General features: G+C 37.6%; 1 protein-coding gene across 1 annotated transcript in view; it reads right to left on the reverse strand.

The window, feature by feature from the left end:
* The window catches only part of LOC139751921 (uncharacterized), a 217,934-nt gene that overhangs the window by 6,866 nt on the left and 188,536 nt on the right, over window positions 1-22,532 (reverse strand). Inside the window, 12 exon segments of the mRNA XM_071667621.1 lie at window positions 984-1,166; window positions 3,285-3,433; window positions 4,267-4,515; window positions 4,879-5,002; window positions 6,176-6,411; window positions 7,835-7,936; window positions 10,405-10,437; window positions 13,990-14,137; window positions 15,851-15,963; window positions 18,794-18,974; window positions 19,606-19,824; window positions 20,611-20,723. Coding sequence (XP_071523722.1) covers window positions 984-1,166; window positions 3,285-3,433; window positions 4,267-4,515; window positions 4,879-5,002; window positions 6,176-6,411; window positions 7,835-7,936; window positions 10,405-10,437; window positions 13,990-14,137; window positions 15,851-15,963; window positions 18,794-18,974; window positions 19,606-19,824; window positions 20,611-20,723 — 1,850 coding nt within the window.

Below are 22,532 nucleotides of genomic sequence, written 5' to 3' on the forward strand. Positions count from 1 at the left end.
TCCAACAATGTTATATGGTTGCGAGGCGTGGGTTATAGATAGAGTTGTGCGGAGGAGGGGGGATGCGCTGGAAATGAGGTGTTTGAGAACAATATGTGGTGTGAGGTGGTTTGATTGAGTAAGTAATGATAGGGCAAGAGAGATGTGTGGTAATAAAAAGAGTGGTTGAGAAAGCAGAAGAGGGAGTTTTGAAATGGCTTGGTCACATGGAGAGAATGAGTGAGGAAAGATTGACCAAGAGGATATATGTGTCAGAGGTGGAGGGAACGAGAAGTGGGAGACTAAATTGGAGGTGGAAAGATGGAGTGAAAAGATTTTGAGTGATTGGGGCTTGAACATGCAGGAGGGTGAAAGGCGTGCAAGGAATAGAGTGAATTGGAACGATGTGGTATACCGGGGTCAACATGCTGTCAATGGATAGAACCAGGGCATGTGAAGTGTCTGGGGTAAACCATGGAAAGTTTTGTGGGGCCTGGATGTGGTAAGGGAGCTGTGGTTTCAGTACATTATACATTATACATTTCTTACCTGCATGTGTATATGTGTGTATATGAGTGGATGGGTCTTTCTTTGTCTGTTTCATAGCTCTACCTCACTAACATGGAAAATTATTGATCAAGTATAATAAAATAATGATAATAGTAATAATAATAATAATAATAATAATAATAATAATAATAATAAATATTTTATCATACATATTTGCCATATCTCATGTTAGTAAGGTAGCATTCCTGAACAGATGATTGAGCCTTATTATAATTACACCAGTACCTGTGTTAATGAAAGAGTCCAGGTGTTACCTAAGACAATTTGAAATGCTCCAGTAGCTTGAATCTGCACTGCTTCCAGCAGTAGGGAAAAGTTCTTTAATGAGACTGTGCTCCCAATGATACAGCCTCACCAAAGGTAACTCTTCAATCGTAACCTCAAGCAGATGTTAGCATTCAGTAAAACTCAATATATATTTTTTTTGTACTTACTTGTGTTTGAGATAATGGGGTGATCCCAAACAGACGAAATATCCATTGACCATAATAGCCATCCTGTGAGATAGTTGGTTGACTTCGTCCATGGAATGTGACGTCAATAGTACTGTACGGCCATCTTGGGTTACACTTTGTATTGCATGCCACACCAAGCGACGTGAAGCTGGGTCCATTCCACTGAGAAGTTTAGTCATTTATCACCGCCATAAACTTCTTATTTAGCTTAAACTGTTTTATCTTTTTAATGTAAATAAGAATCAAATTGTATTTTATCTTTTTGATATCAGTAAGAACTAACTTCATAATACCTGGAAATGTAAATGGTCATTTTGCAGCTCTATGAATGAATTTAATACTAAAGAAAACTCTGTTTTTGTATGCTTTGATTTTAAAAACAATATAGCAGTATTTGTACATCATGCTAATGTTTAGTGTCAAATGAGAAGTCTCATATAAAAATCTGAAAATAGCATTGTAATGCTGTACAATAAAATGGGTTAAAATGTGGGATAATTTCCTACAGAAAATTGAAAAGCTTAAACTTAAAGAATTTTGTTTTACAGTTTATTTTCTATTTCTTGCTTTATGAAATTCCCCTCTAACCTAGGTATTTACATTAATGGCTTTCCCTTTCACATTAGAAAAATTAGTGTTCTTCATATTGGACAAGTTTATTGGGAGTTAAGTTTGAATGGAGAAAAACTGGAGGAAGTGAAGTGTTTTAGATATCTGGGAGTGGATTTAGCAGTGGATGGAATCATGGAAGCAGAAGTGAGTCACAGGGTAGAAGGGGCAAAGGTTCTGGGAGCATTGAAGAATGTGTGGAAGGCGAGAACATTGTTCTGGAGAGCAAATTGGGTATGTTTGAAGGAATAGTGGTTCTAACAATGTTATATAGTTGCGAGGCATGGGTGAATAGACAGGGGTGTGCGGAGGAGGGTGGATTTGTTTGAAATGAGATGTTTGAGGACAATATGTGGTGTGAGGTGGTTTGATCAACTAAGTAATGAAAGGGTAAGAGAGATGTGTTGTAATAAAAAGAGTGTGGTTGAGACAGCAGAAGAGAGTGTATTGAAATGGTTTGGTGACATGGAGAGAATGAGTGAGGAAAGATTAACAAAGAGGATATACATGTCAGAGGCAGAGGGAACGAGAAGTGGGAGACCAAATTCGAGGTGGAAGGATGGAGTGAAAAAGATTTTGAGCGATTGGGGCCTGAACATACAGGAGGGTGAAAGGCGTGTAAGGAATAGAGTGAATTGGAACGATGTGGTATATCAGGGTGGAAGTACTGTCAATGGATTGAACCAGGGCATGTGAAGCATCTGGGGTAAACCATGGAAAGTTTTATGGGGCCTGGATGTGGAAAGGGAGCTGTGGTTTTGGAGCATTTCACATGACAGCTTGAGAATGAGTGTGAACGAATGTGGCCTTTGTTGTCTTTTCCTAGTGCTACCTCGGGCGCATGCAGGGGGAAGGGGATGCCATTTCATGAGTGGCTGGGTGGCGACGGGAATAGATGAAGGCAGCAAGTATGGATATGTACATTTGTATATGTGTATATGTCTGTGTATGTATATGTATGTATACAGTGAAATGTATAGGTATGTATATGTGTATGTGTGGGCATTTATGTATATACAAGTGTATGTGGATGGGTTGGGTCATTTTTTCGTCTGTTTCCTTGCGCTACCTCACTAACGTGAGAGACAGCGACTAAGTACAGTAATAAATGAAATAACATTTTATGTTTCCCCTTTTAGAAATATAAATACAAGGACTGGGGGGTTTCCAGCCCCCGCTCCCGCCCCCTTTAGTCACCTTCTACGACACGCAGGGAATACATGGGAAGTATTCTTTCTCCCCTATACAAGTGGTTGGGCCATTCTTTGTCTGTTTCCTTGTGCTACCTCGCTGATGCGGGAAGCAGCGATTAAGTATAATTATTGATTATTTTTATATATGTACTCACCATGGACAAAATAACAGCAAATTAGTTATTATTTTGGTGTCATATGACTAAGTTTGACCATTCATAACATCTATTTGACTGTTAACATTAAAGGCCCACTAACGACTATCAGACAGCAAATCTTTAACTAACTTACAACTTCATGGCCACATACATGATTTACTATGCACTGTCTCAGGGATGCAGTTAATGTAGTTTACTGTAATTATGGGTATGTCAGTTATCACTTCTCTCCAAGAGTATAAGTTACAAGGTAGTCAATCTCTAAAAACAAAGCCATTCTATATTTTCTAATGTATAAGGAAGCAACTTGTGATATTTACGTGGTGGGTTCATCAAGAAGCACCAGCAATGGATTGCCTATGAGTGCTAATGCAGTGGATAACTTCCTCTTACTGCCACCAGACAAATGCCGAATACACGTGGTGTCCTCTCCACTTAGTCCCATCTGCTTTATAGCTTCCTCAAGAACCTGAAAATTACATCATGTCATTATTTCATCCAATGAGTGTAAATCTACACAGGTATATCTCTGACACCTGTTCACTTTGTTGAACTTCAGTGTCACTTCTTAGCCTTTATTGCCTCACCCTTAACAGGCCAATGGCAGGGGGGCAACTCTAGCACAGGTGTTTTAAGAGACTCCTACATAATGTTCCAACCAACTACTTCTACCTACCTAATGTTCCTACCAACTACATTTACCTAATGTGTCTACCTACTATTCCTGCCTTATGTTAGAACCTATTACTTCTACCTAATATTCCCAGCTATTGCTTCTACCAACTACATCTACCTAACTTTCTACCTAAAGCTCCTGTCTTATAGTTTCTACCTATTATTTGTAATACATCCATTGTTCTCACTACTTTGCCAATAGGGAGGGCTAGCGCAAAGCACTCTGCAGGATAATCTAGAGTTGCAAAGAATGAATCGTGTAAGTTAAGTGTTGTCAATTGTTATTTGTGACAAGGAGGGATTGTATGTTTAAGAACAGAATACCTGGGCGAGGCAGAAAGAAAAGACAGCTAATGAGAGCAAAAATGTGAACAATGTAAACATATCATTAAAATGGAGCAATAATGAGGTAATGAACTAATACCAATGAAAATGTCACTCACTTATATAAATGGTGAGACTGACCTGAAGAAATATGCATATATAATAACAAAAACTTACATGAAAAATTGCTTCCTAAAGCTAAGAAAAAAAAAGCTGATAAGCTATAATATGTCTTAGCACATTTACATGGTACAGTAAGAAAGACAAATGAAAAGAAATTGACGAATATTTCCATATACTCACAACAGGGATCTCTTTGCTGGGGAAACCTCTGATTAGTGCCATAATGGATAATGCCTCTCTTGGAGTTAGATTGGGGTCAAGGGCATGATTCTGTGGGCAGTAACTCATGATAGGGTGAGGTAGAGCCAGAGCTTCTTCTAGGATCAGCCCATTCACTAAAATTTGTCCCCGAGTAGGATGCAGATCACCTGTTAGGCAGCGGAAAGTTGTTGTCTTACCTGCTCCGTTCAATCCAAGTAGACTGAAACACTGAAATAAACTTTTGGTGAATACATATATATTCTTGCTACAACTAATATCTTCAAATTATAAATTATATTCCTTAACATGACAGGTAGATCATCACCATCAGGAATTCAGGAAAAAGTTTACTAGTGAGTCTGGAAGCTCCTACAATATAATTGATGAATTGTTATATCATTCAGCGTATTTGAGTAAAAGGAAAACTTTTTATAGCTCTGGGAGGATATTTCATTATATTTTACGATGTACTAAGTGTTGTGAAAGCAGCTCTGGGAGGATATTTAATTATATTTTACGATGTACTAAATGTTGTGAAAACACAGTGTTGTAGGAAAAAATTTCAGTAATCTTTTTCAGAGATGAACTTACCTCACCACGTTTCAGAGCCAGAAAGAGGTTGCTGACAGCTGTTACAGGTGGAGAGCCAAAATCTCGACCTAAACCCACTAGCCGTAGCACTGTATCATAGAGTGAAGTACCACCACACTGAATCCTGCCATGCACGTTTCGTATGAATTATATAATTATCAAGGTTCTACAATACACTTTAACATTTTTCCATGTTGGTTGATGGCAGCTCTTAAGAAGAGCGACAACTACAACCTTCAAGACTCTAAACTGATTTGACTGTGAATGTTAATCACCTTTTCAGTTTAAAAAATATGAAGGTGTACTTCAGAGAATAAACCATGTGACTAAGCAAAAAATTAGTTGGGGAGATATGAAAATATTCTAATATGGTGAGTGGTAAATGAAATGAAAAGGTTCAATGAAGAGACAGTAAATGAAAAATAACATTTTAAATAGCCATCTAACAGGAAAGGAAGTCTAAAAGATAATGCCACAAATACAACACTCTCTTTCCATCTTGTATAAATAAGTAATCACATATTCTAGATATGAGGCCTCATTCCTAATCGCCAGTCTTACTCTTTCCATTCGTTTGTTCATGTCAGGACAACAAATTCCTCCGTTAATTCTGATCCATGAATTGTTCATTCAAGTTTTATCCATAATGCATCTTTAATCTCCTCTTTTAATTCATGTCACATTATAACTACCATTACTGTATTTCAAATTATCATAACTTACAAGTGACTCTAATAAATAATAAAACAGATATTGCAAAGTTGCTGTCAACTATTTTTTCAAACCATAACCTTTATTTCATTCCAATCATATTTCATCATCCCTCAGCTTTACAGCATACATACATAGTTAAATTACCCTTTTTGAAAACTTATATCAATGCCATCTTTTATTCCTTTATACTATCTACTCAGCAATGAGATCCTTCACATTTTTTCACAAGCCTTTAATAGCAATGCTTGGGTTCCAAGACCCAACCTACAAAATGGCAAAGGAAGGGAAACCAAGTTTCTAATGTGGACTTACTGAATTTTCATCTGAACATAACATGCCCCACGAAACCTTGTACTATATTTTGTATAAAGTGATTCTGCAAAACTGTACTTATTTCATCATTATAATTGCTGACCAAAGCTTTGAAATTCTCAACTGGAACATTTCTGAATCAAATCTCATTATTCTCTTCATGATAAAATAATGTTTTTGAACTAAAACTAATAATTTAAGTTATAGCGTCTATGAATGCAAGCTTTTGATAGTGTCTGTGCAATAGTAGTTCAAAATCAGATTTACTCACTTGATCCTCTCAGCTGCTACATCTTTGTCTTCCTCTGCCCCAGCCACAGTCTTGGCTGGAACTGTAGGCTGAGGTAATGAGCCCTTGCACTCCCGCCAACAGTATAAGATCAAGGTACTCATTACCGCCCATAATGCTAAGGATAAGTAGTGGACACCAAGCCCCCCCTCGAAATTGGTGTCCCATGAGAAGGGGGAGACATACACATCCACATCAAAACGAGCCATTATGGATGCCTGAGAAAGTGTTATCCATGAATTTTAAAAGTAATATTACTGATACACACAAAATTTAATACTGTAATCAAAACGATGTACATTTCTTAAGAGTGTGATTAATGAAACCTATCACAATTTCCACAGCTTTCTCACCTTACTAAATTAATTTTAAATCCACAGGGATGAATGCAGTACTAAAGGTCTTGATAAGCTTGAGAGCTACTTTTGTTTATGTTGCAGTTCAGTAACCAATACAGAGAAATCCTCCCAAGATATGTTTCATTCATCAGCACCATTATGAATACTGTAGCTCATACAAAACCACAGGTGGAGAAAGATGTGTTCTCAAATAGTACTATCTTTTAAGGGTTGGAACAAATTCTCAAATTCCACACTATCTCTTAAAGATAACTTTTATTGCTATCAATTACTGTTATGATTTCCTTACTTATGCTATTCCAACTTTCTGCTTCTATTTCTTCTTTGTGCTTACTTGTGAAAGCAATCCTCATTTTCAAACTTTTTTTATTTCTCGCTGCAAACATGTGACACCCGCTTCATTTATTTGGTGGCCAAGGCATCATAGAAATTTTCTTGAAATGTCCTGAACATTACTGAGTTCTCAACAGTTTGACACAGAAATTTTTTTTGTTCAGTAAAGTTTAATTGGAAGAGTCTATGTGCACCATCCTATTCTGAACAAAGGAATAAGCCAGATGACTGATATACAAACAGATACACAGGCAAAAATCACCGAGATGCTTGCAATACCTTGTGTACCGTATATTTTCAAAATACATATATACCAAGTGTATATCTCAGAACAAGTCAAAATTCTGCAACAAGAAACACTATGTTTCTGCCAAGAGTAATTCCCAAAACTTGACCTTGCATTTTCTCATGCTTTCCAGGCCCACTAACATGCATTAAGATACTTATGCTCCACAACATGGATTGGAACCAGATCTGGTAGAGCATGTTTTAAGCCAATCTCTACAATGATGACTGAGTCTAGTTACAATAGCTCCTGGCACTGGTACTTGTATGTCAAGAGAGTGAAACTTGTTCTGGGGCTGTCCAAAATTTAAAAAAATTTCCACAGTACTATTTTCCAAGAGCAATGAATATGATAAATACAATATTTTTAGGTAGCTTCTAAAATCATATGCAGCTGGTAATCCCCTTCTCTGTTGTCATATGGTTTGTATGTCTATGAAAATGTTCATAATTCTGTATGGCCCCTTACAAGTTCAGTGTATGATACATTGTTTGACTGAATGTTTCTTGTGACATTATCTCATTTAGGAGAGCATTTATTGAGGATTTTTGTTCTCTTAGTAGAGAGAGTAAGTCCTAGCTCTTTACAATGCTGCAGAATAGATGAAATAAAACTTTATGAATTTTTAGCTCATTAATATGTGACACAGAATTAATGACATACCTTAGCAAAACCACCAGTGAGGTCCTTAATCCCACAGGCAAAGGTGAAAGGAGGCAAAACCAGGAACAGATATTTGATTACACCTCCCATATCTTGAAGGATCTGTAGGGATTACCAAGGTAAGGGTAAATATACAAACAGGAGACTTATTTTAAAGTACAGTATGCAGCTAAAGACAGAGATAATGAAGTTAATCTAGATATAAGGGGCAGCTAATTTTGAGTAAAACATGAACGACAATTCAGTAGTACTAATCTGCTTTTCTAGCAAGGTCTTGGATACTGTGCTTACAGCTGAGAGCCAAGGAGTTGCTAGTTTACAAGCTGAAGATGAAGAATGATTAACTTATGTTTCAAAAAGATTGGACCAAGGAGATAATGAGTACAGAGAATAAGAACATCAGTTGTATAACAATTGTGGGGGATCTCTTGGACATATAAAGCAAAGATTTTCACACTGAATGCCATGGAAGAACAAGTTCAAATCCATGAAATCTTCTGTCTTTCCCTCATCCAAATCAGACACCCATTTTCTCCTATGTACTGAGATGGAGGCATAACACACATACAGAAAATAGGGTTACTTACATTCTAAGATTAATTAACTATGTAGTATATACATAATAACTATGGAAGTTTTTCAAAATAGCTGTTAATGTATGTGGCCATCCTATTATCATGGACATGCATTTATCAGTATCAGTAGGAATCATTGTGCTACCTGGTCAATGTTAGACACTGATTAATTGTAAGTAAAATTCAACAGCAAAAAAATCCACATGCACCAGAGCATAATTTATTTTTCAAGTGATTATCTACTGTAGTTAAAAGTTTAGGGAGTTATTAATACAACACAAACCTTTCCTAGAAACACTGGGTCTTGCCTTGGAAGAGTTGATGGTTTACACATTCAAAATCCAACAGGACAGAATTCTAAGAGACAAAATCATGGTAGAGTAATGCAAGGACCTACAAAGTCTAGCGACTTTATGTATGGGTAGGTTACCTAAAAGAAAGATTAAGGCATTCTCTCTTCAAGGGATTTTATCCTCACAAATTTATCTCTTTTGAGGTTTCAATTCTTGTAAGCTTACTTAAAGAAGACCATTGTCTCTATATAAATGGAAATAAATCCTCAGTCTCCCAAAGTCTAAACAGCCATTATGAAATAAGAGCATTAGAAATGGTTAACCTATGCAATACAGGTGAAATTTTATAAAATATATATATTGAAAACTGAAGATGAGAAAAATATCCAATGTACAGTGACTCTGAGAAGCATAAGGATGAATTTCTGTTGAGATAGTGTGGCCATAGTTATGTAATATGTATGGTTGGTGACTGGATGAAAATCCATGAAAGTATGGTTGAAAGTATGACAAGAACATAAAAAGAGACAAACAGATGTAATGGAGGAATCACTGAAGGAAGGAGACATCTCAAAAGAGGAAGCCAAGGAAGTGATTGTTGATGGCGTGCATTGGAGGTGTTTGAGGTTGACAAATCAACTCTTTGTTTAAAGTCAGAAATTAAGATAAGGAAAAAGACTGACTGATGTAATGAATGAACAGTTGAAGGGTGGAGGCATTTCAAATGAGGCCAAGGGACTGATGTTGATGGTGTGCATTGGACGTTTTTGGGCTTATATGCGAGTCTGAACCACCTTTACACTCCCTTCTAGGGACCATGATGATGATAACACAGATCATTTCTTCAAAAGCCTGTAGGGACAACAAGGACCATTATAAGGTGCTGAGCAAAAGTTATCAAGAAAGATGTACAGAAAGATCACTGTACTTTTGCAATAGAGTTGTAGAGTAGTGGATATAGGGAACATCCTAAGAATCTTAAAGAGAAGCTCTTAAATTTAATGTCTTTGAAGATAGGATAAAATTAAGAAATGGGATCCTCTAAGCATAAACCTCTCTTCCTGTAACCAAAAATTAGTAAACAACAATGTATGCACAATAAACAGAGAATAAAACTACCTACCTGTCCATATTGGCCACAAAGATTCTAAAAAAATTTAAACTTGGTCCTATTATACTCCACTTAAAACCAAAAAGAATATACACTATTCAATGTTTATGAAAACCTACAGTACATCAGTGAACTCTTTTAAACTACAAAGTAACTCAATCAAATGCTATATCTATCCTCTTAACACCTATGTTACAGAACTGAAAAGCCTTGCTTAACCCACCCAACAAATAATTATTAACTTGCACTCGCCTAATTTCAAATCTGCCAATCCTAAAAAACTGCTCTCCTCTTTGTACAGTTTTCTTCACTCACATGCCTACTGCACTTTCATATTGCACTAAATTTTGCTAACCACCCATAACTTTCTTCATGTCTAATTTCTCCAGTACTGTTTACATCACCACTACTTCTTTTGCAACTATTTCTTTATATAATCTGACATATTCAAATTGAAAAATATATTTTTCTTAATCAGAAGCTTAAAGCACATTAAGTTCATCAAAATTGATAAGGGGTTAATTATTTTTAGCACAATTATTAGTAAGCCAAATCCGCTGCAACACTCACATTCTTCTTTATATTACTCACAGTTAATGAGGATCCTATGTCATATTTCAGCTCCTGGTGGGTTGCATAACAATTGTCAATAACATCAAAATATTTCCCTGAGCAGTTTATGTAAAGTTTCCTAAACATTAGCCAACTTTATTACAAATCTTTGAGGCATCACTTGATCACACACGAAATAAAAAGTCATTTTCTATCGATTACCAATCACAATGTTAAATAAAAAAAGTCCCTGGTTCAATCCACTGACAGCACGTCCACCCCGATATACCACGTTGTTCTAATTCACTCTATTCCTTGCACGCCTTTCACCCTCCTGTATGTTCAGGCCCTGATCGCTCAAAATCATTTTCACTCCATCCTTCTACCTCCAATTTGGTCTCCCGTTTCTCCTTGTTCCCTCCACCTCTGACACATATCTCCTCTTTGTCAATCTTTCCTCACTCATTCTCTCCACGTACCCAAACCATTTCAACACACCCTCTTCTATCCTCTCAACCACACTCTTTTTATTACCACACATCTCTCTTACCCTTTCATAACTTACTTGATCAAACCACCTCACACCACATATTGTTCTCAAACATTTCATTTCCAACACATCCACCCTCCTCCACACAACCCCATCTATAGCTCTTGCCTCGCAACCATATAACATTGTTGGAACCACTAATCCTTCAAACATACCTGTTTTTGTTCTCCAAGATAACATTCTCACCTTCCACACATTCTTCAATGGTCCCAGAACCTTCGCTGCCTCCCCCACCCTGTGGCTCACTTACGCTTCCATGGTTCCATCCGCTGCTAAATTCACTCCCAGATATCTAAAACACTTCACTTCCTCCAGTTTTTCTCCATTCAAACTTACATCCCAATTAACTTGTCCCTAAACCCTACTGAACCTAATAATTTGCTCTTATTCACATTTACTCTCAACTTTCTCCTTTCACACACTCTTCCAAACTCAGTCACCAACTCCTTTCACACACTCATCCAAACTCAGTCACCAACTTCTACAGTTTCTCACATGAATCAGCCACTAGAGCTGTATCATTGGCGAACAACAACTGGCTCGCTTCCCAAGCCCTCTCATCCACAACAGACTGCATACTAGACCCTCCCTCCAAAACTCTTGCATTTACCTCCCTTACCAACCCATTCATAAACAAATTAAACAACCATGGGGACATCACACATCCCTGCCGCAGACTGCCATCCACTGGGAACCAATCACTCTCTTCTCTTCCTACTTGTACACATTCCTTACATCCTTGGTAAAAACTTTTCACTGCTTCTAGCAACTTACCTACCACCCCATATACTTTCAAAACCTTCCACAAAGCATCTCTATCAACCCTACCATATGCCTTCTCCAGATCCATAAATGCTAGATACAAATCCTTTTGTCTTTCTAAGTATTTCTCACATAAATTCTTCAAAGCAAACATCTGATCCACATATCCTCTACCACTTTGGACACCACACTGCTCCTCCCCAATCTGATGCTCCATACATGCCTTCACCCTCTCAATCGATACCCTCCCATATAATTTTCCAGGAATACTTGAAAAACTTATGCCTCTTGTTTGAACACTCACTTTTATCCCCTTTGCCTTCGTACAATGGCAGTATACATGCATTCTGCCACTCATCAGGCACTTCACCATGGTCCATACATACACTAAATATCCTTACCAGCCAATCAACAACACAGTCACCCCCGTTTTTAACAAATTCCACTGCAAAACCATCCAAACCTGCCACCTTGCCAGATTTCATCTTCAGAAAAGCTTTCACTATCTCTTCTCTCTTTACCTAACCATTCTCCCTAACCCTCTCACTTCACACACCACCCCGACCAAAACACCCTATATCTGCCACTCTATCATCAAACACATTCAACAAACCTTCAAAACACTCAATCCATTAATACTTGACCATCGTTTCCCACATCAGCGAGGTAGCATCAGGATATAGACGAAGAATGGCTGATCTACTCATACACACATATACATAAATGCCCATACACACATACATATACATATCAACATACATATACATACACATACATATACATATCAACATACATATACATACACATACATATATATACATGTACATATTCATACTTGCTTGCCTTCATCCATTCCCAGTGCTACCCCACCACCACAGGATACAGCATCACTACCCCCTGCTTCAGCGAAGTAGCACCAGGAAAACTGACAAAAAAGTTAACTTTTGTTCACAGTCTCTAGCTGTCATGTGTAATGCACTGAAACCACAGCTCCATATCCACTTCCAGGCCCCACAAACCTTTCCATGGTTTACCCCAGACGTTTCACATTATATTCAATTAAAGAATTTCAATGATGTAAAAACCAAGGCTGGGTAACAGAAGCTCATGAATAATTATCTTTAAGAAGATAACTAGCAAAATTAGAACACTGTGAAGAGTAAATAAAAACTATATAAAGTTTTCCTTAAACAGATTATCATCATATCATCACAAGAAGGTCAGTGTTCAAAGCAAAGAAAGCTGATGCGTCTGTGTGAGTTTCTTAATTGTAATAAAATTATTTTCAAAAATGAGACAGTGGAACAAATGTAAGAAAAAAAAATAATATTAACACCTAATGGAGTACATGAATGAAGATTTCTGTTCCACTGAAATTCCTTAATTCAGAGGCATGACAAGAGAGGATTCCCCTCCTGGTGTTATTCTATTATACAAAATTTCTGAAGCAAGGGATAGCGATGCTGTTTCCTGTGGGACGGGGTAGCACCAGGAATGGATGAAGGCAAGCAAATATGAAATATGTACATGTGTGTATATGTCTAAGTGTATGCATATGCTGATATGTATATGTGCGTGTATGGGTGTTTATGTATATATGTGTGTATATAAGTGGATGGGCCATTCTTTCTTTGTCTTTTTCCTGGCGCTACCTTGCTGATGAGGGAAACAGCAATCAAGTATAATTAAAAAAAATGAAATAAATAAATAATGTTGCTAGGTAACAACAAACTCAAAGCTAATTCATTTATATTTTGACTCGCTAAGTAGTTAACTGTATATGCAGACCAAGTAAGACTGGTGTGACCAGTTCTTGTGGTTTTCCTCTATGACTTGGGACCTAGCACATTCCTTAAATCTTGGTTACATATTAGTGCCTGCTTTTTATAAAACTGTATTGATATAGGCCAAGAAGAGCTATTTATAAGATACTTACATGGCAAATGCACTGTTCAAATTCCAGTTGGCTATTCATATGTTGATGAAAAAATATAACTGAATTTTTTCAAGATACTGCTAAAGCATATGCTGAACTGATATCTAGAGAAAATAAGATCACAGTGAATTTACAAAACCTCTGTCCAGCCAGTTGGCACTCTAGTAGCTTCACAGAATAGAATAGAATGGGATTCAAACAACCATTTTACAAAAACACAACATTTACAATTACATACAATAAATCATATGAGTATCCAGTGACCCCTGTGAACAAGAATTTTGAATTCAGTCACAGTAAAAAGCACACACAAACATATTTGCATTTCTTCATAAACACAAATTTCAGAGATGAAACTTCATCTTTTACCACTAACCTGGACCCATGGCATGATCTCACAGGTGATAAACATCATTATAGTTATTAAGCCGACCCCAATAGTTGTAGAAAAAAAGGTGAATACAGCTGATGCCTCCGTCAGGAACCATCCCTCCAACAGGTAGAACACAGGAAGGATACTCAGGCTAGAGGGATAGATATAAACAAACTGTTTGTAGATAATGGAATGGGGAGGAGGTCTTGGACGACACTGAAACTGCCAAAAATGACCTGATTGAAGACCTAAAGAACCTTAGCCCATATAAGATTCACTATTTCACTGTCTTACTGAAGCTTCTCCATAAGTGCTAAAGTGTGCAGATACAAATGAAAAGTCTCTTGAAGTTTTTTCAGTATGTCAATGGAGAGGGTGTAGTGCCATGGTAGTGGGAGAGGCAAATGTCTGTGCCTATCTTTATGAAAGATTCAGAAACTGCACAGAACTAAAAACCAGTACCTTGTATGAATATGGCTTGTGAAATGTTGTAAAAGAGAGTCAGGAATCAACTGGATGACTACTTGCAAAGGTGAAACTACTGAAGCAAGAGACCACATGGATTTAGGGGAAGATCATTTGTAACAAACCTCTTGTACTTCTACGAGAACGTGAATTCCATTTTAGATATGAAAAGAATGGGTAAATTGTGTGTTCCTGAACTGCTAGAAAGAATATGACACTGTACCACAAAGAAGGTTGGAAGTGAAGCTGAATCATCAGGCAGGAGTAGCGGTAAACTCCTTCAATGGATGGAAATTTCTCTTGGAGGAAAGGAACAAAGGACACATGTCAGATGAATCTTCTCCAAATGGTTATGGGTTACCAGATGTGTAATACATGGTTCAGTCTTGGTACTACTGCTGTTCTTGATCTTTATAAAGAAACTTGCCAGAAGGACTAGCTCACAGCTGAATAATGCTTGCAGATGGTGCTAAGGTCATTATAGACATAGAGAATGATAAGGAAAGCATCTAATATGATGTAAATGAAATTCCATCCCAGTTAATTACACACAAAATAAAAAAATCAACTGCTTTATAGTACAGGACTTCACACAGGATTATGTCTGACAAAGGATAAAACACATCACATATCTGTTTGATCAAGTAAGTAATGAAAGGGTAGGAGAGGTGTGGTAATAAAAAAAGAGTGTTGTTGAGACAGCTGAAGAGTGTGTGCTGAAATAGTTTGGACATATGGAAAGAATGAGTGAGGAAAGGTTGACAGAGGGGATATATCTCTCATAAGTGGAGGGAAGAAGGAGAACAGGGGGACCAAATTGGAGATGGAAGGATGAAGTGTAAAAGATTTTGAGTGATTGGGACCTGGACATGCAGGAGGTAAAAGGCTATGCATGAGATACAAAGGTACAATTGGTACAATGTGGTATACAGAGGTTGACATGCTGTCAGTGGACTGAACCAGGTCATGTGAAGTGTCTAGGGTAAATCATGTAAAGGTCTCTGGGGCCTGGTTGTGGGTAAGAAGCTGCGGTTTTGGTGCATTACAAATGCTAGCTAGAGAAAGGATGCGAGTGGATGTAGCCTCTCTTTGTCTGTTCCTGGCACTACCTCACTAACACGGGAAATGATCAAGTATGGGGGTGAAAAAATCAATGTTGGGTGTAAAGAGGAAAATTTTCATTCAAACATTATTCTTCAGCAATCACAATTCAGTGGAGTTAACGCAACCATGTCTGTGAAGGCTAAATATTTACAAAACAATAGTGCAATTCCATGAAAATGTTCACAGATGTGTATGTAATCCAACACATAAAACTTCATAAAATTCAATAGAAATTAAGTTCATTAAACAACAAAACCAAAGTAAAATGTCCATAGTAACAAGTTATGCATCTTACCTGTAAAGCAGACAAAGGATTATGAATGCTGCCAAGTTGTTTCTCCATAGGAAGTGTTGTTCACTGAAGATGACAAGTACAACCACTGTTAGCAAAAGACTAACAAACAGCACCTGTAGAATGAATATGAGGCAATGATCAATACTTGTAGAGCATATATAAAAGGTAAATCAACTAATAAGGAAACATGAAGAATCATACAGATAATACCAACATCAAAAGAAAGTATATGAAATGAACATCTGGTCAAAATTAATGCATGTAAATTGAGTGTCAAACTGGATTCAATACAGTATTTGGAGTGAGAGTCCATAACTAACACCTATATTATGCTTTGATATATCTTTCAAGGGAAAGCAAATCATCATTCCCTCTCCTAAGCAAGATTTATCTTGGTGAATTACTAACATCTAATTTGATACCCTCTACCCGATAAATTTCATTGCGACAATTCCAGTAAGATCTAATATAATTTCCTCTCAACAGAAAGCTTCATTTCAACAAATCCAATAGCACTGAATTGATTCCCCTTATGCAGTCTGTAAACTCCACTTCTATGCTGTCTCCCCAAGTCAATTTGCATTTGTATATTCATCGGTCTGTACTTCTGGTCCCTGTTCCTTCTGGGAGCTCCCTTATAGGGGTAGCCATGGCAAGAGCTTCCATAATTAGGGAACTCGAGTGCTGCTTCTCAGCCTTTAGTGCCTCACCCTTAACAGGCCATTGGCATAAGGCAACTCGAATGCAGTGTTTCCAGAGGCTCCGACCTAATATTCCTACAAGCTACTTCCACCTAATCTCCCAGCCTACTAATGTTCCTACAAGCTACTTCCACCTAATCTCCCAACCTACTAATTCTACCTAATGTATTTGCGTAATGTAAATCTATTGCTTGAAGCCTTATTCTCCCACCACTTAGCATATACAACCTCTCTATACTACTGATGAAAGTGAGCTACTTTTTGGTCTAATCTGATATCCTTCATTCCTTTCCCATGCACAGGGCTTCCTAATGAGTACATGACTGTCTCGTGAAATGCAAATTACTATGCCTCTGTTCCTCAACCTCAATGTTGTACTTCAGTTTACTTGGGTGCTCTTTTGTTGGTCATTAGTCCCAGCCTTTACCTCATATCTGATCTTTAACCTCAGCATTACCACTTGTAATTTGTTCTTTGAATATCATATTTCCCCTTCTTATCTTCTTTATTTTGCCTTAAAGCAGCAAATCTTTCAATGAACAGCATAATCCACTTTATTACTTATTTTTATTTTATTTTGCTTTGTCGCTGTCTCCCGCGCCTGCGAGGTAGCGCAAGGAAACAGACGAAAGAAATGGCCCAACCCACCACCACACACATGCACACACACACACACGTCCACACACGCAAACATGCACACACACACACACACGTCCACACACGCAAACATACACACCCACACATCCCAACGTACACATATATATACAAACACAGACACACACATATACACACATGCACACAATTCACACTGTCTGCCCCTACTCCCCCCATCGCCACCCCGCCACACACAGAATAACATCCCCCTCCCCCCTCATGTGTGCGAGGCAGCGCCAGGAAAAGACAACAAAGGCCCCATTCGCTCACACTCAGTCTCCAGCTGTCATGCAATAATGCCCGAAATCACAGCTCCCTTTCCACATCCAGGCCCCACACAACTTTCCATGGTTTACCCCAGATGCTTCACATGCCCTGATTCAATCCACTGATAGCATGTCGGCCCCGGTATACCACATCGATCCAATTCACTCTACTCCTTGCCCCCCTTTCACCCTCCTGCATGTTCAGGCCCCGATCACTCAAAATCTTTTTCACTTTATCTTTCCACCTCCAATTTGGTCTCCCACTTCTCCTCGTTCCCTCCACCTCCAACACATATATCCTCTTGGTCAATCTTTCCTCACTCATTCTCTCAATGTGCCCAAACCATTTCAAAACACCTTCTTCTGCTCTCTCAACCACGCTCTTTTTATTTCCACACATCTCTCTTACCCTTACATTACTTACCCGATCAAACCACCTCACACCACATACTGTCCTCAAACATCTCATTTCCAGCACATCCACCCTTCTGCGCACAACTCTATCCATAGCTCAAGCCTCGCAACCAAACAACATTGTTGGAACCACTATTCCTTCAAACATAGCCATTTTTGCTTTCCGAGATAATGTTCTCGATTTCCACACATTCTTCAAGGCTCCCAGGATTTTCGCCCCCTCCCCCGCCCTATGATTTCCTTCCGCTTCCATGGTTCCATCCGCTGCCAGATCCACTCCCAGATATCTAAAACACTTTACTTCCTCCAGTTTTTCTCCATTCAAACTCACCTCCCAATTGACTTGACCCTCAACCCTACTGTACCTAATACCTTGCTCTTATTCACATTTACTCTTAACTTTCTTCTTTCACACACTTTACCAAATTCAGTCACCAGCTTCTGCAGTTTCTCACATGAATCAGCCATCAGCACTGTATCATCAGCGAACAACAACTGACTCACTTCCAAGCTCTCTCATCCCCAACAGACTGCATACTTGCCCCTCTTTCCAAAACTCTTGCATTCACCTTTATTCACTTTATTACTATTTACTTAATTACTAAGCTCTAACAATATCTGACTAATTACCTGAATCTTTTATTCTTCAGTGAATATCTTATTTTCCCTTCTTACCTTCTTTATTTTGCCTTAAAGCAACACATCTTTCAATGAATGGCATACTTTATTACTATTACCTCTAAATCATGCATGCTTCTCCTGCATCAATTTAAAATTCTTTACGTAATTCTTGTATTTTTGCTTTCACCCTGTTAGATCAACTGATCAAACCTTAGTATCATTACTTTTTTGTCCTCATTTGCTTCATCTTATAACCTACTACTCTTTCTCCTTCAAACTTGACTTACCAAAATGTCCCATAGCATATTTGCTGTCCAATAGGTGTTTCTGGTGATGCCAGCAACATACAGTACTCTACGTTCGCCTCTTACTCTCTCAGCCACCACATAGCCCACTGTGGCAGAGCACACCACAGTGAGTGACACAAGAATCAACAAGCCCACACCCAGGTCAGCCACATATGTCTGTCTGAAAAAGAATAATAAATATTATATTCTTATTCTACATCATTTGTAACTTTAAGAAAAAACAGTTCCCACACTCTCCATAACAACCTACTTCAATCATGAATATAGTCGGGTAAGTGAATATTTTATTTTCCCCATTACTGTGATCATTACCACTGTATAACTGTAAACTGGACATAAAAATAATACATTCTAAGACAAAAAGTTTCCAGTATTTAACTGGAACAATGGTACAATTATAAAACCATACCCCACACTCTTCCTATTCTCTACCTGGGTCCTATATCTATAGCACAGCCATCACTTAGTTACCAAAAGTTAAAACAGATAACCAAAAAGAAGAGGGTAAAGACTGAGTTATATGTTGGTAAGGGTGCAATGCTCTTTGTCTCATTTCACTCCTTTTCTCTGTAATCTTCAAATGTCTCTATTCTTAATAGTAATTTTCTCTAATCAAGTTTTTGCCCTAATATACTGTAAACCACTGCAAAAAGACAAAAAGAATTTATAGAGAATTAGTCAAATTATTACTGAATTAAATACTGCAAAACTGGCCAGATCAAGTGTTTGTAGTATATAACCAATGTATACATACAAAAGTAGTACATTTTCAAAAAATATTGCTGACTTACAATGACATACTTCCAAGGCCATAACTGGAAAATTTGATTGGTTTGTTAACAACAGTGATTGTGTAGTCTTTCCCCAGGAGTCTCTGCAATCTGGCATTATTGAACATGTTGAGAAAGGTTGGCAGAGCATGGTAACCAGAGTTATCATACCACACCATCACACCAGATGAATTGCTCCTTTTCTGGTGATCCTCAACACCAAAGGTTATACCTCCATACCTGTTACAAGAAGAGTAAGATTAATTCTACCCTAATCCACTAAATGTCATATTGAAATCATTATTAAGTCTACCCTGATCCACTGAATGTTATCAAATCATTATTAATTCTACCCTGCTCTGGTGAATGTCATACTCAAATCATTACATTAATATTTTCATAAAATCATTCATTACATGATTAAAAATGATTTACTATTTTATGTTTGTTCATACAGATAACATTATTGAATTTTGGTATCTAACAAACCTGAGATCTTCATAAATAGTAACTAGTGATTAGTATTTCATTTTTCATACTTGTTTACAGTTTCCACTCTCTAAATGTCATGAATAATGCACTTAAACCACAGCCCTCTATCCACAACCAGGCTCCATGGACCAAACTTTGCCTACATAAAGACACATCACCACACTTTATGACTTGTGGTCTTGCCTTGTGCATGTGGCTGGCTTCCTTAGTGATGTGGGGGAGGAAACACACACACACACACACCCAAAAAGACAGAAGGGACTCCTAAGGCAGGAATGTAAGGTAAGGTATATGCATATATAGACATAACCTGAGATGTTACATTTAAATGACTGGTAACAACATCCCCCCCTCCTACCTTTTTTTTTTTTTTTTTAAAACTTTAACTTATGTACAGTAAAGGAACATGCAGCTGCTGTCATATTGCTTCAAGCGACTGTTTTTCTAAATGAAAAGTTCAGTTTGTGATTCTTCTTTATTGTGTATTCATTTATATTTAGGCAAAGAATATCAAAAAAGGGTAAATGAAATCACCTGTTCTCGATGTACTGCCATTTAGTCCCTAACAACCAATTGTTAAGGCTTGGCTGGCTTGATACATTGACCACACACTGCCCGTCACTGCACTTACATAAGGAGGAAGTGTCCTGGTGAAAGAAATATAAAACACTATCTTGTAAAACAAGTATCATATACAGTTTTACATTTTCTACACTGGAAAAGTAATATACCATTTTTTTTTCTTCCCTATTAACTCTGTGACCAATTCAACAGAATGAATCAGGAACATACAGCTTTCTATTTCACTCTTACATATTTAAGCAAATGTGAATCTTACTTTTTCACTCTGCTCACTAAGATAATTCATCAAGCGAGACCAAGGTCTCCATTCACAGCACCTTCACTTACAAATTGCCTCTATTTCACTTAGTCCTACATCATTCATATGGTACCCTAACTTCAATGGAAATATCTCTAGTCCTAACCAACTCTGTCACCATGTTTATCTACCTTTCTTTTCCTTGTACCTTTCACTATATTACAACATAGCTTTCTCACCAACTTTCCATTTACCATGAGTCCCACATGACTGTAACAACTTAAAAAAAATTTCCTTTTTTTCACTCCAGGTATCCTACTCACATCTTCATTTTTGATCTACCCTCCTAATTCAAATGACACTATAAGGTACTCCTCTTTAATCCTACATAAACTCAGACTTCATTTTTATGCATAAAAGTTGGTACAAAAAGTGCTGCCCTTTGCAAGTCACTTTCCTCAAACTCCTTCCATTGACTAAAACTTTTTGCACATTTCAAATTTTAATTTCATGCAAGACTACTCTCAGCCACAGCTTTCTCATTACCATCCTTGACCTTCATTTCTAAGTATCTATACTAATCCACATCTAGTTGTTAACTATTCAAACATATTACAGAGTTAACCCACAGGTTCAAAACCTGAAATTTAAATTTTAATCATATACTTTATCTATCTCCCATCTATACACATCACAACATCTAGTTGTTAACTATTCAAACATATTACAGAGTGACAACCCACAGGTTCAAAACCTGAAATTTAAATTTTAATCATATAGCTTATCCATCTCCCATCTATACACATCATCAAAGTGAACCTCTATTCTTTCTATCTCCTCTGATTCAACTGAACTAAAAGAATAGAATTATCTGTACACAAAACCATTGCAATTTTCCATTTGGTTCTACTACGGTTCAGTACTACACTGCCACCACCTACCGTGCCTTTATCTTATGTAATGTCTCAGCAATAAAGAAACTGCCATGCTAACAGTACACAACTCGGACACACACTTGTATTCGTATAAAACCACTCATTCACATCTCAACTTACTCGTACATATGCATTGTAAAAGATCTTGACAGCATATTCATAAAGTCTGAACTTCACTCTTATGTAAATGCAAAAATCTCATCTATGCACTTGTCTTTTCTTCCTATATCCAACTTGCTCTTCACTTATAAGGAGTTCATAAATCTCTATAATGAAATAAATCAATCCAATCACTAATCTAACATACTTGATGCTTTTTGTCGCTGTCTCCCACTTTAGCGAGGTAGCACAAGGAAATAGACAAAAGAATGGCCCAACCCACCCACACACACGTATATACATACACATCCACACACACACATATACATACCTGTACATTTCAATGTTTTTTTTTTTTTTTTTTTTTTTGCTTTGTCGCTGTCTCCCGCGTTTGCGAGGTAGCGCAAGGAAACAGACGAAAGAAATGGCCCAACCCACCCCCATACACATGTATATACATATGTCCACACACGCAAATATACATACCTACACAGCTTTCCATGGTTTACCCCAGACGCTTCACATGCCTTGATTCAATCCATTGACAGCACGTCGACCCCGGTATACCACATCCATCCAATTCACTCTATTCCTTGCCCGCC

The sequence above is a fragment of the Panulirus ornatus genome, chromosome 12, assembly GCF_036320965.1.
Source record: "Panulirus ornatus isolate Po-2019 chromosome 12, ASM3632096v1, whole genome shotgun sequence".
Classification (NCBI taxonomy): domain Eukaryota; kingdom Metazoa; phylum Arthropoda; class Malacostraca; order Decapoda; family Palinuridae; genus Panulirus; species Panulirus ornatus.